At 34.3% G+C, this 18184-nt stretch overlaps 2 protein-coding genes across 5 annotated transcripts; one reads left to right on the forward strand and one right to left on the reverse strand.

Annotated features, from left to right (window-relative positions):
• The first annotated feature begins 733 nt into the window (after nucleotides 1-733).
• On the forward strand, nucleotides 734-3758 carry LOC128862449 (mannose-1-phosphate guanyltransferase beta). Its single transcript, XM_054101088.1, has 3 exons — nucleotides 734-1470; nucleotides 1549-2083; nucleotides 2609-3758. The coding sequence occupies exons 1-3, from the start codon at nucleotides 1294-1296 to the stop codon at nucleotides 3007-3009; spliced, it is 1113 nt and encodes a 370-aa protein (XP_053957063.1). The 5' UTR covers nucleotides 734-1293; the 3' UTR covers nucleotides 3010-3758.
• Nucleotides 3759-12605: 8847 nt separating this feature from the next.
• Nucleotides 12606-16293, reverse strand: LOC128862457 (uncharacterized). Of its 4 annotated transcripts, none has more exons than XM_054101099.1 (5): nucleotides 16179-16293; nucleotides 14831-15546; nucleotides 14564-14764; nucleotides 12763-13650; nucleotides 12606-12694 (listed from the first exon to the last, which is right to left on the reverse strand). In XM_054101099.1, exons 2-5 carry the CDS (start codon nucleotides 15454-15456, stop codon nucleotides 12670-12672), a joined length of 1740 nt encoding a protein of 579 aa, XP_053957074.1. In that variant the 5' UTR covers nucleotides 15457-15546; nucleotides 16179-16293; the 3' UTR covers nucleotides 12606-12669. The 4 variants fall into 4 exon arrangements, with proteins under 4 accessions (XP_053957074.1, XP_053957090.1, XP_053957083.1 ...); XM_054101115.1 differs by lacking the exon at nucleotides 16179-16293 and adding an exon at nucleotides 16007-16021; XM_054101108.1 differs by lacking the exon at nucleotides 16179-16293 and adding an exon at nucleotides 15773-15927.
• Nucleotides 16294-18184: the final 1891 nt, after the last annotated feature.

An 18184-nucleotide genomic window follows, 5' to 3' on the forward strand; every position in this document is an offset into this window, starting at 1 on the left:
ATAGACAGCTTCAAAAAATGGTCCACATTAGTCGAGCATCGGTGTTCCTTTAGCAACGTATGCATGTATAAAATATTGATTTTGGCTCACCCATTACGACGTAATAAGCGAAAAAGGCCATATAGAAAAAGCAACAACAAAAAAAAACAACAATATTACAACATTATCTTAAAATGCCTACATTATACGAACTTTCGTATTTTCCTTCTTCCTTATTACTTTTCGAAAGACCTCCATTTCGTGTATCAGCTGTTTATGTCCCCAAGGATTAGCAGTTTAGCTTACTACTTAGCGCGCAGTAAAAATGTTCAAAATATTTTTCATTACAACATTTAAAACATTTTTTTCATATCTCAATTAATTATCCCCTTCTCCTGAATTGGGATATTTTCCGATGCACCCTAGAACCCACTCATTCTTTACTTTTACTCTTTTCATGCCGAAAAACACTATTGCAATATTATTTATGAGTTTAAAACATCAGCCTTGAAATATTTTATATTATATTTTTATTTTTCTCTCTTATTTCAATACAAATTCCAAACACCTATATTGCAGCATTAAAGTTAAACAACTGCTTTCGTCAGTTTTTTTTAGAAATTTATTTCTACGGTGATTCGTTTATCAGACCAGAGATTGGCAGTGCTGTCAATTACTCAAACAAGTTCCTTGGCGCACTCTCGCATAAAATGAGAGTTTTTCATCTAGTCATCTATGGTAACGGAACAGACTTATTTCTATCAGAGAACATTGATCTTATAAATCAACGTTCTCTGCTTTTATTAAAACAATTTATAAATTAAATAACAAAAACAACTCAGTGGTAGATTGAAGGTGGTAAAATCAAATTTAAAATCTTGGGATTATAACTGCCTGGGGAATGGTTACCAAACTTTATCATTTAAAAAATATAACTAAAATAGTTGTCACAAAATAATTGCATTTTTCGCTGACGTCGCCTGATGGTATGCCACTGCCTACGAAAACGAGGAACAAACAAAACAAAACAGTACATTGAACAGTGAAGAGTTGCTTAAAATAGGAAAGAACTAATTTTCTTATCAATTCGTGGTGAAATGATAACAGCTAAGATAATTTAAAAGCACAAAGTACTTATCCATAAAGCAGCGAAAGGTAATATTCGTTGCCAGCGTCATAGCAGTACTGTTGCACTCTTAGAAAATAGGTAAAACAAAATCAGAACTGACGTGTCATAAAACGCAAAGGTGAAATCTAAAGCAGTGCCTCAGCGAAACCATTCAGATTTGTTTTAATATAAATATTTAAAAGAAGATGTGCGGCACAAATACAACGATCACAAAAGGTACTCGCGCTCTGATACTTGTTGGGGGCTATGGCACACGGTTACGCCCTTTGACACTGAGTACACCGAAACCTCTTGTTGAGTTCGCCAATAAACCAATTTTATTGCATCAATTGGAAGCATTAGTGAGTGCCGGATGCTCCCAGGTTTGTTCATGGAATACTAGTATGTATATAGTTGAATTCTGATATACTATATTTATATATTTTTCTATTTACTTGCAGGTAATACTTGCAGTATCGTACCGGGCAGAGCAAATGGAACAAGATCTTAAGCTGGAAGCGGAAAAATTGGGCGTAAATTTAATATTTTCACATGAAACCGAGCCTCTTGGCACAGCCGGCCCGTTGGCATTGGCCAAAGATATACTTTGTTCCAGCAATGAACCCTTTTATGTACTTAATTCAGATGTAATTTGTGATTTCCCATTCAAGCAATTAGAGCAGTTTCACAAAAACCATGAGAAAGAGGGCACAATTGTTGTCACGAAAGTCGAAGAGCCCTCCAAATACGGTGTAGTGCTGTACGACGAACAGGGTCGCATTGAAAATTTTATAGAAAAACCACAAGAATTTGTCAGCAATAAAATAAACGCCGGTATATATATATTTAATCCATCCGTCCTGGAACGCATAGAAGTGAAACCCACGTCAATTGAGAAGGAAGTGTTTCCTTTGATGGCCAATGAAGGTCAGTTGTTTGCTATGGAATTGCCCGGTTTCTGGATGGACATAGGACAACCAAAAGATTTTCTAACAGGTGAGTATATAAATATACGTATATGTATTTGTACACTTTTTGCCTCATTTTATGCTCATTAGACATAGAGATAACTGATTTTCTATACATTTGCTGATTATGACTGCAAGTTTTTTTTCGATTTGTGATCAGTGTTTAACACTACAACCACAATAGCTGGACTTATCAGCAAGCACAAATATAAGTTTAAGTAGATTTAAAAAAAAAAAAAATTTAATTTATTCAATACTTATTGTGATGTAGCTGCGTCGATCGATCGATTTCCATCCTTTTTCTTCCGGCGGAAATTAAGGTTGATATTTGTTCTTGTGTATTAAATTATTCAAGTAAATACAAAACTCTACTTTAATGAACCATTTCGATCCTCATGCCCGGATTTTTACTATGTTTCTTGGCCCAGCGCCAAAACAAAATTCGTGCGGCTTGCGGCTTTTGTGTCGGTTTGGCAGGAGAAGGGCAATTGTTTAGTATTATTAAAAAACCGTTACATACATGAGCTTATCATTTTTTTTAAATTTTTTCTAGGCATGTGTCTTTATCTAACATCGTTGCGGCAGAAGCAATCTTCGAAACTTTACACCGGCCCTGGTGTAGTCGGCAATGTGCTAGTAGATCCTTCAGCGAAGATTGGCGAAGGTTGTCGCATAGGTCCAAATGTTACCATCGGTCCGGAAGTGGTCATTGAAGACGGCGTTTGCATCAAACGTTCAACGATTCTCAAAGGTGCTATGGTTAAGTCGCATTCGTGGCTGGATTCTTGTATAGTTGGTTGGCGTTCTGTGGTTGGCCGCTGGGTGCGTTTAGAAGGAATTACAGTTCTCGGAGAAGATGTAATTGTGAAGGACGAAATATATATAAACGGTGGCCAGGTGCTGCCACATAAAAATATAGCCGCCAGTGTGCCAGAACCACAGATAATAATGTGAATAAAAACTGTGGGCAATCAAACGCAGAAAATTGGGGGGAGTATGCGCGTGCTGCAGGAATACCAATTATCGCAATATGCTTCAATTATTCATCCTTATGAGGGGATAATACGTGTCAGACTAAGCTTTATCCTTAATTTATCTCAGAACTATTTCTTTTGTTTTTATTTAATAGTTATAAATACTCTTGTGATAAAATTGAAAAGTGGCTTTCCAATTTAACCTTCGCGGATATATGTTTCGAGAAAATAGGTATACATATATGTATACAATACATATGTATATTTTTTTGATTGGTGGTGTATTATTTTATTTTCTAGCGATTGCGTGAATATTGCAAAATTTATGAACAAAGTCACTTTTCAATTTGTTCACAAAGTATTGCTGTTCAACATTTCCAAGTAGCCTTGCTAAACTTTTTAGTAAATATTTTTTATATTTAATGTATTTTTAATTATAATTTTTTATATTTAATGTGTGCCCAACATTTAACATTTAGTGTTTATGTTGTGGCGAACATATAAGTGGACGCATTGATACGGATACGTTCATAAAATCAGTTTTTTTTACACATACGTAATATACTTAGATAAATTTTGAATACGAAATTGTATTTGGCGCTAATAAAACATTTAAGAATCGAATTCAGTATGCAATATTAGGGAATACAAGTCTATGCAGTGACGTAATAAATGAGAAAATTTGGCTCTATCGCAAAATAAAACAAAATTCAATATAATAAACCAAAATTTGAACCTTTAATAAATCCAAATGGGACTATATAAAACAAGCCGTTCCAACTTTGTGCATATGCAGATGGCGAAGTTATTATGGCGAAATGCATCAAAATTATACGAAACACTGGGCTAAGAATTAACACAGAGAAAATGAAGTTTAGGGTTTGATCGAGCCCCGTTTTAAGGCATGATGACCTGTTGATCGGGGACTATGCATTCGAGAGTGTACAAGAAATTACCTATCTGGGTATCAAAATATGAGCCAATGAGAAAGACGTGAAAGCATACTTTGAAAAGCTAAGCGTGTGGCGGTGGAAGGAGGTAGCCTTAGATAGAGACAGATGGCGCAAGGCTGTGAATGAAGCAAGGGCTCACAAGGACTGTGATGGTAAGAAGAGGAAGAAGAACATAAAAAAATATCACAGCAGCTTTAAAACCTTGCTTAGAACGGCGAAAACATCAGTTGTTTTAACAGCATAAACATTCCTTGTAAATGTTTGGCCAATGTTGATAGAGTGACAGTCCTTGGACGGATATAAACGTTCCGGTAACAGAGGTCCGACTATGGTGGGAATCATTTAACGGTGGACGGATCAGTTTCGGTGTAGCTGACCAAATGGGAAGGGCTGTTAGAGGTGTAGGTTTAAATTAGGTGGGCATGTGAAGAGTTGGTTATAGTTATGTGGTAGGGAGGCTTACCCGAAATATGTTGGAGTTTAACTGGACACGTGGGCCTGCTGTAATATTACGAAATTGTGATGGTGTAACGCTGATCGGCCCACTCGCTTATCGGCATCCATGTCACTGTTTGCAGTTATGATTTCGAGTTTGTAAGAGACTTCGTCTATCTGGGAACCAGCACTAACACCGATAATAAATCCAACGGAGAATCTCTCAACAAGTGCTACTTTGGACTAAGTAGGCAATTGAGTAGTAAAGTCATTTTCGATGAACAAAACTAACACTTTAAAAGCGTTCCCACGACAGGCGCTTCTACGTTACCGGAACGATGCGGATTAATATTCAGCCAAGGACTGTCACCCCAGCAGCATTACCCGTACGTATATTGGGAATGCTTATGCTGCTCCAACAACAACACTTTATAAGGCTCTCATCATGCTCGTCTAATGTGCAGTAGCTTAGACGATGACAATATGCGACGAGGCATCCCTTGGGAGTGTTTGAGAGAAAGATACTGGAGAAGAGTTTTGGACCTCTGCACGTTAGCGATGTCGAGTATCATAATGAGCTTTACGACGACATAGACATAGCGCAGCGAATAAAGATCTAGCGAATTCGTTGACTGGATCATGTCGGCCGAATGGATACCAACGCTCCGGTCCTTGTTAAACTCACCCAACATCTCGAAAGCGGTTATCGTGCCAATCAAGAATAAGAAGAATGCGGATTGTACGTAAATGACTCAGGCGCTTCCCGACCAAGGGCTTTTGTCTCAGTGAACCAACCGTTTAGTTCGTTGAACCCAGATATAATTTCGGCTGGGTCGTGAATATATGTACGTGTAGACCCAGAGCTTACTACAGTAGAAATGAAAAACAATGTCCTCAAGTCGCTTACTATAGGGTGGGCCATGTAAAATTTGCTTTTTTAATCGGCTATAAAAAAAAACGAATCAATATTTTTTCAATCTTTTTTTTTTATTTTGAAGATTGAACATTGTCATTTATGAATGAAAAATAATATCGTTCAAATGACTGCCACGACTGGCTTTACAGTAGGCCATTCGATCAACCCAATTACAGTGACTCGGTGTGGATGCATTTGCTTCTCTACAGTAACGTGTGGATTTTCTGAGCCCCAAATCCGACAATTTTGCTTATTGACTTAGCCACCGATGTGAAAATCAGAAAAGAAGAAGAAGACTCACCACTTTGGAAATAGGTTTTCAATATTTCCCAATTTTGTTCAAGCGTACAGCGTCCTATTTCGTAAATGTCAAACCTTTAAGTAAATTATGAACACATTTGACATGTCGTCCCCTTAGTATTAAAATAGCCTATACATTTTTTGATATTTTGAGAAAATGAATTTCAAACTTTTTGTCGAAAGTAGCTCTCACTCAAATTTCGTTATGTCTGTAAATATTTATTATTTTTTGACTGACGTTTTGACCCACTTTGTGGAACTAGAATTTGAGAAAATTTTGACCACATATAAAATCGACGATGGAGAATCCAAAAATTCAATAAAAAAATAATAGCCTATGAGCACATAGGCTATTGTTATACTAAGGGGACGATGTCATTTGTGTTACCATTCTCAAAAAAATAGGTGGTTCAAAAGCAAACGCTATATGGCCCACCCGTTAGAATCACCTACATGCCCTTAATATTATGTCATTACACCTCACAGCAACAAGAAATTTATGACCGCCGCTTCGGATATGTTAACTCGATTTATAACAATTTCCACATCAAAGGTGAAACAGTTTCACCTAAATTTAAATTGAAATTTCGACTTAATAGTGCAAGTGTCGCAGACTGAGCTTGGGAATAATTTTGGTTCGAAGTTCAAGTTTTGGTTCATACAGTCTGCAATATGAAGCCCTGGGTTGTGTATTAATCGTTTGAAGTCCTCTTCTAGATCCTTAAAAAAAGAGCCAGGAAGAATTTCGTTCGGAACTCCGTACACAATATAAAAGTACGAGGTTTGAAATTCAATAAATGTGGTGAAATTCAACTTAATTGGTGCAAAATGTTCTACTTTTGTGCAAAGACTAATTCATAACTCTGAAGATTAAAACTCAATACACTAAGAATTTCGCCAAATTTCGCGAATTGTGGCACATATAATAACTGTAAGTTGTGGGTGTTGGGATAGATGAATTACTTCGTAGGCTTACATTTTTTGTGCTCTACGGTCAAAATTATAAATTAATTTGCAAAAATTATAAATCTTCCTATAGGGTGATTAATGTTGCGCACACTTGTATATATACATATGTACATCCTTTTTAAGATATTTGAGCGAACTCTTCCTCCAATTCGTGGTGAGTGTCTTGATGTAGGGGCATACAATTTTATGCCACCTACAAATCGCACACGATTTTTTATGAGAAGTGTTTTTATGGCATGAAATATACTATACTAAATTTTAGGATTGAGAAGGCTTATAATTTATTTATTTCTCACTTAGTTTTAATAATTTTTTATGAATTTTCCGCCAAATAAAAAACTAATTCATAAAAAAAAATTTTAAATTTTTTTTAAAACTTCTACGGTTATTAATTTTGCGGTAAATAAAAACAAAGATACATTTGTTTTATAAATCTTCCTATAAGGTGATTAATTTTGCCCCACCTTGTGTATACATCCATTGTAAGATATTTAGTATGCGTCTAGATATTGTTTCAGAAATGCAAGGACCTACAGTTTGCCTGAGAAGCTTTTTCAAAGCAGAAATACACTCGGAGGTTTTGCCATTGCTTACCTAAAAGCGATGACTATTGAACAATTTTTTTTATCATTTCGCGTTTCATGTCCTTAGTGCATTTCGAACACGGGAACGGCAGTCATGCACAACCCCACTTCGCCTACTTTTCACAAATATGAAACGATACCTTTTTTTCATTGATTTTATTGATTTTATCATTATATGTAGTAATTGCAATTCAAATTGTAATTATAGGTAATTGTGGTAATTTGTTTACAATTTATATTTTTTCTTTCATATAAGTTGTTTTTGTAGTCGCTAAATACAATACAATACGTTATACTAGGGTTTTATAATTTTAGTTTGTCAAATTACTTTTCTTCACTTGCTTACATATTTCTTTTTTTTTCTGCTTCCTTTTGATCATCGATCACTTTGATCTCTCCGAGCATTACATTGTCCAAATATTCCAAAAAGTCCCCTTAGATTATTATATAAGTTCACTATACCTACACCCTCGCGCACTTACTGGTGTCGCCCTAATATAGATTCTATTTATTCGAAAGTTACAAGTATAAACGCTTACTGTTGTCAGCATGTTTGCAATAAAAGTTTTAAATATCACAACACACATTTTTCTCCTTTTTTGTTTTTGTTATTTTAATTTATTCTTAAGTTCTTAAGTATGTAGTGTTACAAGCGTTTCATGGGCTTGCTTTGTGTAATCAAGTGGTAAATGTATGCATGTGTATGTATGTATTTACGCATGGTTTTATGAAGGCTTGCAAGCAACTACAATACTTACAACAATGTGTGAATACCACCACTAATACGAAATTAAAATTAACCATTGTTGTACATAACATTAACTTAAGCTGGTATTTATGTTTTGAACATTTTGTCATTGCTTTGGGCAGGCCAAATGAAAATTAATTTATTACTATTCGTAAAATGCTATGTGGCGAAAATAGTTGCAAATGAGTTTGCAAAATTCGAAAAAATTATGAACTAAATGAGGTCTTTTTATATGTATGTTTGTATCTTCCATATGTAGTTATATTCGATATTCATAAGTTTTTTTTTTTTTTCAATTTGTTTGTAGATGCAGATCAAAATATTGCATCAAAACCACTACTTATCTCGAATCCTGATCGCAGCACATTAGCAGTTTAAGCTGTTAAATCTAATACAATATTATTAAAATATTTTCTTATTGAATAATTTTATAATACTTATTTGTTGAGTGCATACATTTTGTAATATAGCAAACTTCACATGAAACTTATTTAAAAGTATCCATACATACCGAATCAAAAAATTATTGCAAATATTGAAACTTAAATGACTAAGTGAATAGGATGTACTCTTGTGCTCACATAATTAAGTCACTTCATCCTTCTACAATATTCACAATATTTCTTATGCTAAAGATTTTTGTTAAATTTTTATGAAAATATAGTTTATTTCGTTCACAAAAACCTTATCAAAGATCCTAGCTGTTTACCAAATTAACAAAAATCTAACAAATTTCCATTAAAATTTTCGATTTTTTAAACCGAATTTTTAAAAACTTCTGAGTAAACAGTTTTATAGCCATTAAAGTTTTTGTGTACAAGACTTCCGAATGTGATTTAAAAATAAATAAATAATTGGCGCGTTCACTTCTGTTGAGTGTTTGGCCAAGCTTCCCCTCCATTTTGTGGTGTGCGTCTTGATCTTGTTTCACAAATGAAGGGACCTAGAATTTTAAGCCGAATCCGAACGGATTTAAGCAGCTTTTTCATGGCAGAAATACACTCGGAAGCCTGCCATTGTCTGCCGAGAGGCGAACGCTAGAAATAGCTTTTTCCTCACACCGGTGTTTCAGGGAGATTGGAACCTACGTACTCCGAATGGTAGTCACGCACCAACCATGTGGCCGCTTGTGCTTGTGGATGAAAATTCTTAGCATCGTACGCAAAAAAAAAAACAAAAACTTTTAATTAAAATTAAATTAACATTTTTTAATCACTAAAATTGAATGGCCTATAACACTACATACCCAGCAGTTTTTTAAAAATATCCCGATTAAAAAGTTAAAAATTTTGATAATTCTTTTAAATTTGTTAAATTTTTAAAAATTTGGGAACTTAGATTCATGGAAAAAAAATTCATAAAAAATTATTATAATACACTTTATATAATTTTATATTTTACATAACATTTTAGTTTTTTTATTTAATTGTTACGTTTTATATAATATTTTTCCAAAAAGTTAACGAAGACAGTTTTCCATGAAAAATATTGCGAAAATTGTAAAGAAATGAAGAGACTTAATCATGTGAGCACAAGTGTATATATGTATGTATATAATGGGATGCAATAACACAATAGATTAGAGAATTGAAATCATTGACTTTACTGGAAATTATTGTAAAACAGAAAAACTGATTTTGAGCATTTCTCAAACACTTTGATTGCAGTTTTACACAAAATAAACTTTTCAATTTTATTACTAAATGAAAACGAATTACATTCTGCAAATGGATAGCGTTTTTTGTGGGCTTTCGATAAAATAATGTATTTGACTTCAACAGTTTTTACATTAAGTTCTATTCTAACATACAAAATGGGTGTTGCTGTTTTTGTTGTAACAACAATACCGCTGAAGTGACAGTCCGTGGCCGGACATAAATACGGCTCTTTCCGGCAACGTAGATACAACTATCGGGGAACCTTAAGGATTTTAAAGCTACAGCAGTGACTGATCAATAATTCTGGGGTCGCAAGTAATAACCGCATAAGTAGAAATTAACATTTTCGAAAAATTAAAAAAAAAAAAAAAATTAAAAACAAAATAAAAAATAAATTAAAAAAATAACATTAAAAAAAAAGAAGAAAAAAGCAAAAAAAAAAAAAAAAAATTAAAAAAATGTATACAAATAAACAAAACAAAAAAATAAAGAAACAAAAATAAATAAAAACTGTTTTAAATTCCTTCAGTTTACATATCGCTCGTTTTTCTGGAAGAACGCCATAACTCAAAAAAACTCAAAATTTGAGAAAAATGGCTTCAAAGTTTTTAATGTGAGTTCACTGGTGTGTAAGAGAAAGCTAAAACTCAATGTTAGCTTCTTTAATAAACGAAAGCAAATTCACTGTGTTCTTTTCATTTGTTAAGTTAAATTAAAGCTAAATTTTCATCTAATGAGATGCTTTTAATAAATATCGCCATTTATTTTTCTTTTTCTTCTTGTTGCGTGCCCGAGTTATGAATCTACCAAATTTTTTTACACAGCTGGTGAATATTTCTGGTGATAGTTCTGCCCACTTATTTCAAGTTTTATTTTTTTGGGTTATGACGTTTTTTCAAAAGCGCTTTATATATGCCGATATGCTTTTATTAACAAATTTTTAAATAACTTTTTTGGCAGATTTCACGTAAATATAGTATAAAGTTTTGTTAGCACAATGCGATAAAATAAGTCTTTCTTAAATTTACTCAGGCGGTTATTGTTTGTGACCTTAGAAGAATTATTGCTTTGAATCTAAAAATTGCATGCTTGGCAGGTGTAAAAAGTGTGCACTTGAGTTGTTTTATCAATCAAATATGAATTTATTTTTATGAAGAATTCAAAAATGAATAAATAAAGTGAACTAAGGCAGGCAATGGAAAACCTCCGAGTGTATTTCTGTCATGAAAAGGCTCCTCATAAAAATATCTGCCGTTCGGAATCGGCTTGAAACTGTAGGTTCCTCCATTTGTGGAACAACAAGATGCACCCCACAAATAAGAGGAGGAGCTTCGGCCAAACACACAAAAAGGGTGTACGCGCCAATTATATATATATATATATATATACAAAAAACGACAACAGTTAGTAAATGGGCTAAAAACTATTGAACGGAATTCAATGAAATTTTCTTAGTTTATTCTCAGACAACTGATATCGACATAGGCTACAGCTAAACGTCAAATTTTTGCAGAGAACCTCAATGTCACCTAGCGTCAAACATTGCTTCGAAGGAAATTTTACAAATCCAAAATAATTTTTTTTTTAATTTGTTTAAGGGGTTTTCTTCGAAGATTCTTACATAGTGAAACACATGAAATGACCTGGCATCACAAAATTTGCAAATGTGTACATACATTGTATCTTTGTTGTTGTCGTCACACTAATTTTTCACAAATGTCATTAAGCCATTTTTTTGCGCTTAATTGTGAACTGCCTTTTGTTAATGTTGTAAATCAGGCAGACGACCGATTAAGAAGATTAATTCATTACAATCCTGGCTTTAATTTTTTTAGAAACACATATTTATTTGAATTTTGGATTTTTTTTTGTTGAACTCTACTCTCTATTTGTATTTCTTTGAAAACAAACTTGAGTTGGGGATTTGGAAATGTAAAACCTGTAGGCTTTTGGCAAAACAACTGAAATTAATTTAACATTTTCTACGTGTCAAGCACCAAAGTACTGTTATTTTTTCAATATATGCTACTAACTGTGACTTACGGTTATGGCAAAAACTGCCAAAGTAAAAAAGTCAAATTTGCCAAAAGACCGCAGAGCGCGTCAGTGTTCGTGAGCCAATAATTAATACACAAGTTCAGTTTCTTTGTTGATTTGTTTTTTAGAACTCAAGTTGAACTCTTGATTTTTAAGTATAAAGTTCATGATGATCTCACAAAATGACACGAAATACAAACACTAAACAAAGTAGGTTAGTGCAGGATAAATGCACAATAATTATTTAAGACGAATTCGTGAATATGCAAATCAAAGCAGCACTTCTAATTTTTTAGTCAACTATAATAGTAAATGACAACGTTCAGATTTCGTTGCAGAGTCTGGCCTTGAAGTTGATAATTCATTAAAAAATTAATTAATAAAATACACTTTGCCTTAATACGTTTTTCTCGACCTTGCGGAAATGCATTTGAATTTTAATCCGTTCACTAGTGCCAGTTTCTCAGTGTTAGCTTAAGTGTGGGGCATTTTTGAACTAAGGTCTGGGCATTTAATCTTACTTTAGTCGGAAAGCAGTTCCAAAATTTGCACTGAAAAACAGATCTTATCCTAAGGCGCATAATTTAATATTCTACTTGCTTCCTACTTAAATCTGCTATTCACTTTAGACATTCCCCACTTGTCTGTCTAAGCATTGTTTATTGTATTTGAGTGTGTATCAAAAATAAGACTTAAGCGATTCATTAATGATTTATTACAAATAAATAGAAATAATAAAAAAAAAGTAATAAAAATAGTAGTCAAGCACTAGCTCAGCGCTGTATAAAGTCTTCTCTCACGCATTTGACAAATAGAACAAAGCGTTAACTTACTTTTTTAAATAGGTTTAAAAAATCATTTTATGCCACGTTTTTCAATTGAGTTTCACATACTTGGATGCACAACAATTTAGGCGTAATCATTCATAAGCAGGTGGCATTTAAAAGTGTCTTAACTATTTGCATACCTTTGCGAATCTGCTCCATGAATGCTTTGTTTGCTCTTCATTGAACTCTCTTTATCTTAACACAGCTGTACTATCAGACACTATGCACAATAGCCACACTTAAAAAAAAAAGAGTATATATTGTTGCTGTTAATTGCCATGTTGAGTGGCCGCCTAGACAACTTGCTTTTTGTTTCTGCTGCCCACGCACGCGACCGATTGTTTCTGCATCAATTCTTTCAGCCTTGAACGTGTCATTGGTGGAGAAAATGACTCAGATAAACGTTTAGACATCCTGCGCGCTTTTAGTTTCCTAAGCGTAACCTGCTTCACTGGATCAATTTTCAACAAGTCGTTGTTTCCGCCATCTTTTGAAAGCCTTGCACTTTTGCGCAGCGGTGGCAACGCAGCCAATTCAATTAGATCAGTTGATGTCTCGTCATTCAAGTTGGGCCCGCAACCTACGTGCACTGATCTGGTTGCCTCTAATCGCTTTCTTTTACGTTGATTGATTTTTACTTCCGAATCCGGAGCGCCAACAGTGCCAGTAGTATCGTCCTTCTTGTTTGCTGTTAGATCTCTGCTTTTTTTTTTAGCGGCAACCTTTTCCTGCGCAAATGCAACTATATCAATCATCTTTGACTTGGTGACATTGCGATTGGTTTTCTTTGTTGCATTCCCCTTAACGGTTTTGGTTTCCTTATTAGAGCTTTTGAAAGCAGCATCTGCAGGGACTTTTTCCCCCTTTTTGACAATAAGCTCATTAGAGAAATGGAGGTCCTTAACCTGCATCAATGACTGTTTGCGACTGCGTAGGAAAACTTGTGTCAATGGGAAATTCGTAGGTGATGTGCGCACTTGTGGCAGCTTTAATGCGACAGCTGCTTTAGACTGCCGACCACTCCGTGTTGTGGGGCGCTTCTTGTACTGGTCCGGCTTTTTTGTTGGGGTCCTGCTGTGCGATTGCTCACTCGGGCTTTGATGAATGTTGGCCATAGTCTTCATTTGTGCGACCAGACGGACGAATGCAGATTGGTGCGAAGCGGAAGTTATGATTGTTGTCAATAAGGTGGAACTGCAATTGGAGATTCAAAAATTAATGGAGCTATTGACTGTATTCAAATATTTTGACGATCATTCTCACTTTCCAATAGTGAATTTTGGTATTTCTAGAAAAGTGATTAAATTTTGAACGATAAATTTTCACAAAACATACAGTAAAGGAAATTTCTAGCAGCGGAATTGAAAAATTTCAAACATTTACAGCAGAATTCAAGGTACACTAAGGTTCTCCGATCAAGAAGTGTAACAACTTGAAAGTATTTTTTCAGCGAAAGTGGAACTAAAACATATTCGTCTTTGTTATAACGGCATAAAACATTGTACATTTCAAATGAAAAATATTTAAGGATTTATGGGTCGTCTAGTTTCGACGTTCGATATCCATATCAACAATATGCCAAAGATCGTTGGTAATATATCTCCATATCGCAATCCGCATTTCCAACTACATTTTGATTCTCTTCAATGCTGTCCCTCACAGCACAATATTTTCAATTACAAGGCCAGAACGAACCTACTGAGCCGTCGATTTTTTGTTTTACTCATGTAATTTTTTAGCAAAACCTGGTAAATCTTAGACGTCTGCCAAAAGATTCTCATCTAACTATGACAGCTGTCAAAACAAAGCAATGCTAAACAAAAAATTTGAATCTGAAAACCCCGGTAAATATTAGCTTACACCTGGCCGGATTTTATGTTCGAACCGGTATTTTTTTAAGGTGCAATTTGTCAAATATACAGTTCAATGTGACTGAGATTTTTCAGCGAACACCAGCTGCGTGCTTTTCGAAGAAACGAGTTTTGGAAAATGGGTAAACTTCTTTTGTTGTTATTTTTGTCTGATAACAATACCTGGGCTTGCGGTTGAATTCAACACCATTTTAATGATTTGCATCTGACATAAAAAAATAATTATAAAAACATACCTTGGCTTTGGCTGTAATTTGTGGTATTTGTGCGGATGCGTTGTATTTCCCTTTACTGCTCTGTCTTCATCTACTACCTCCTCATCTTCGCTGCTACTGTCAGCTACCATCACACAATCATCACAGTTCAAGCTTTTGATATTCGTTGCTAAACACGCTATGGGTATTTTAATTGATGCACCGCCCCGCGACTTGCTTCCACTAAAACAATCAGTAGGTATAATTAGAAAATGTATGACTCAAACGATTTATAGTCTAGTGTTTTACCATTTCCATCGCATTGTTGGTGCTGAGAGAATCGGCTTGAAATGGCACATCTCTTTGTTGATACTGTCCGTTCTGCTTGCCTCCTGACGCTCTTGTGGATAGCGATGTATTTTGGTGGGCGGGACGGTGTTAAGCTTGAGTGACTTGGAAGTGTTGGTTGCAATTGACGTCCTAACAATTGCACCAGCTGATGTTGAAGCTGTTGACGCCAAAGCTGCAGAGTTTCCAAACTTAGATGCTAAATTGTTTGAAGAGGATACTGGCACAGCGACAGCTGACGTCCCATGAATGTGTTTTAATGAACCAACAACAGTTGTGTTTATGTTATTGATGTTAGTGTTATGGAAGTTTATGCTTGAAGAGGAGGTGGTGGTATTGTTTATAAGCGCCTTCTGTACGGTATCTTTTAAAAATTCAGTGCCTCTATTAAGTCGTACCGATATTGTTTTCATAAGCGTAGAGGCTGCGCTACTGTTGCTTTTATTGACGCCGCAAATACTAGTTGTTGCGGTGGAGTTGTTGGTGGTGCTCTTTGGTGTTGCAGACGAGGTAAGACATGTCTTCTTGGGCGCACTACTGCCGAGAAGGGAATAAGTCGCTGCTTGCCCTGGGGTTGCTACCAGCATTATGGTAGTGTGGTGGAGTTGCGAATGTGGTTGAAGTTCAATTTAACGTGTAAGTACATGCCCGAAGTCACGACTTGAAATTTATTTAAACTATGAGAGAAAAATATAAAAAAAATTAGTTTCACACAAATTTTCCATATGTTTTTTTAAGCAATTAAGCATATTTCGACTCGTTGTGAAAGATCAATTTCGTAGGCGAAATGCTAGTAGCCGCAAACGCTTCGCCGACCTATACAATGACACTCCTCACACTTGCACCATTCTATTGACCGAATACGCTTCCTCCGTCCCTTGCGAAAATTTTCATGTCACTTACATTTTCTTGAACAAGTTACACTTAAATTTCCTTTGATCTGGTGCAGAATTGCCTGAAAGCCGGATAGTTCTCACGAGCCGGTTGAATTTGGACAACTCGACGTATGAAATTACGCAAATGTCTAATGGCTAATTTTTCATTCATAAACATCAACTAATCGTAGTTTACGTTTACGCCGATTTTTTACAATCCCACTACCTTTTACTATTTACTACACTCTTTACACTTTACTACCATTTCGACTCTTTCTCCTTTCGCTTTTCAATCCGTCCATTCCCAACTCCTTTTCGTACAATATAATTTAGAATCTTCTGCTCCTTTATGAAGATTGAGTCCCTCGTTTTCACTTCTTAGCAACACAAATGCATATATCTTTTATTGAAAAGAATTGTGTTTTTTCAATTACCTTGCCTTTACACACCGTTTCAGACAACGATTCGTTACCAATTTGTTTATAAATTTATTTTCTTATCTTTTAAAATCCCCGATGTCAGCGGCAATTCCCCAAGTACATTTCGTACTTTTAACAAGTGCTGCCAAATTCAATTTTGGCGGAGTTGCCTTACCATATAAATGCCGAATATGAGCAATACCGGTGTATTATAATGCTACAATGCATGTGTGTTAGATAGAGAATTTTGTATGGATAAATGTATATTAGGAGTTGCATTATGAGCTAAATACGCTAAATGCAAATTCATTATTAATTGAAAATTAAATAAACTAAATTAAACAGTAATGGCACCAAAACCCAAGATATAAGAATTAATAATAATAATGAAAATAAAAAATATATGTTGCATACATAAAATAAAAAACGTGCCGATACCCTTAAATGAGGCTCACATATGCAAAATCATCGAATCAGATTGCGATAATTAATCGACCCACTTACGTTCATATATAAGTAGATGATCTACTTTTTCGTGCTTAACTCCCAATCCATAATTAAAAAGCGAGATTTCTTATACAAAATTTCTCTCCCAAAATCTGAGATTATAAAATAGTCCTAGATAATACATACTTTTTGACATAAAACTCTGCGTTTTCTGTGTTATCGATAATTATTTTTACGAATGTTAAGAGAAACGTCAAAGTAAAAACTAAATAAAATGGATGCCGGCGAAGAAAACATGTTTGTAGACATAATTATAATAAAATTTTTGTTAAACATTTTTAATTATGCATTTATATTACAGAAAAAGCGTGTGTCCATTAACACTTTTTCCTCTTATTACTTATTATAAAATGTAATATTGAATTTCGAATGCGTATTGTTGCCATAATGTTTTGAAACCTCCGTAATCGTCGTTTAAGTATTTCCTCCAACTGTTTATTATAAGCAGCCAATTGCATAATTAAATTAGTTATTCCTTGTCCTTTTCTTTTTTCCATATCGTGCATAGTAATTAAGCAAAACCAAAAACACTGAAATATTCCACCAAAATAATTTCCAAAAATTATAATCTGCCATATGTGAATGGGTAGATTAATTTTGTGGATTTATTGGTAATTAATGCATATGTGAACGTTCTTTAACACTAAATAGCTGTCTTTTTCTATTTATTCAAATTGATAAAGAGTGGCATCTTTATCAAACTAAATATCAAAATGAGCGAATAACGCAAAGAAGAAAAACGAAAAGACATACTAGCCAAGCTGTTAAATTCAATTTTGAATGTCATTTCAACTATATTTGCACAAAGTAAGTAAAATAAAATAACTTTTTATTTTAAATTAATATTTACTTAATACTTTGTGTGTATATATTACTTTAGGATATCTCCGACAACTCCTAAAAGAGGCGCGCCATGCAACTCAATTTCGTTTGCAGCTTGATGCTCCACTTAGATAATAGGAAAGCTCGCCTTTGCGCAGGATTCTATTATCCTTGACCCTGATAGAATTGGGAAAAGAGCAAATAAAAATTGCAAACTTTTTCATCATCAGAGTTTTTAGAACAATTTTTGATATAAAAAGCAATAAAGTGCAAATTTCATGTGGTTACAAAATACCAATGATTTTTGACAATTCAAGTTCAAAAAAAAGTTCATAGAAAAATTTCGACAAAATATAAAAATAATTTTAAAAAATCATATCGAATGGCTTTGAAAAGAGAACATAGAATCAAATACCACACCCAGACCAGCTACTTCACTAGACGAGAGAACTTAGATAGTCGAGAACTGTCTAAGTGACAAGAAGTTAAAAAAGATGAGGGGAACGATTTTTGGAATAAGGACATAAAAACATTTCGTGATACTTAAGTTTAAATTGATTTTCTTCCACCAACAAACAACGTTATCAAGACTAGATTTGAGACTTACAGAGTCCAGAGTACCCCCTATTACCGAATAAACAACCACAGAAATAACAAAAACAACAACAATCCTCTTTTGAGAGGAGAAATAA

The sequence above is a fragment of the Anastrepha ludens genome, chromosome 2 (genome assembly GCF_028408465.1).
Source record: "Anastrepha ludens isolate Willacy chromosome 2, idAnaLude1.1, whole genome shotgun sequence".
In the NCBI taxonomy this organism is placed as follows: Eukaryota; Metazoa; Arthropoda; class Insecta; order Diptera; family Tephritidae; genus Anastrepha; species Anastrepha ludens.

What these genes read in the sequence shown, in the direction of transcription:
- LOC128862449 (XM_054101088.1), top strand. Translation starts at nt 1,294, where the DNA reads ATGTGCGGCACAAATACAACGATCACAAAAGGTACTCGCGCTCTGATA. An exon ending in TGAGTGCCGGATGCTCCCAG is followed by an intron (nt 1,471 to 1,548) that starts GTTTGTTCATGG and finishes ATTTACTTGCAG; the next exon opens with GTAATACTTGCAGTATCGTA. An exon ending in ACCAAAAGATTTTCTAACAG is followed by an intron (nt 2,084 to 2,608) that starts GTGAGTATATAA and finishes AATTTTTTCTAG; the next exon opens with GCATGTGTCTTTATCTAACA.
- LOC128862457 (XM_054101099.1), bottom strand. Translation starts at nt 15,456, where the DNA reads ATGCTGGTAGCAACCCCAGGGCAAGCAGCGACTTATTCCCTTCTCGGC. An exon ending in CCAACAATGCGATGGAAATG is followed by an intron (nt 14,765 to 14,830) that starts GTAAAACACTAG and finishes TGATTGTTTTAG; the next exon opens with TGGAAGCAAGTCGCGGGGCG. An exon ending in AAATTACAGCCAAAGCCAAG is followed by an intron (nt 13,651 to 14,563) that starts GTATGTTTTTAT and finishes CTCCAATTGCAG; the next exon opens with TTCCACCTTATTGACAACAA.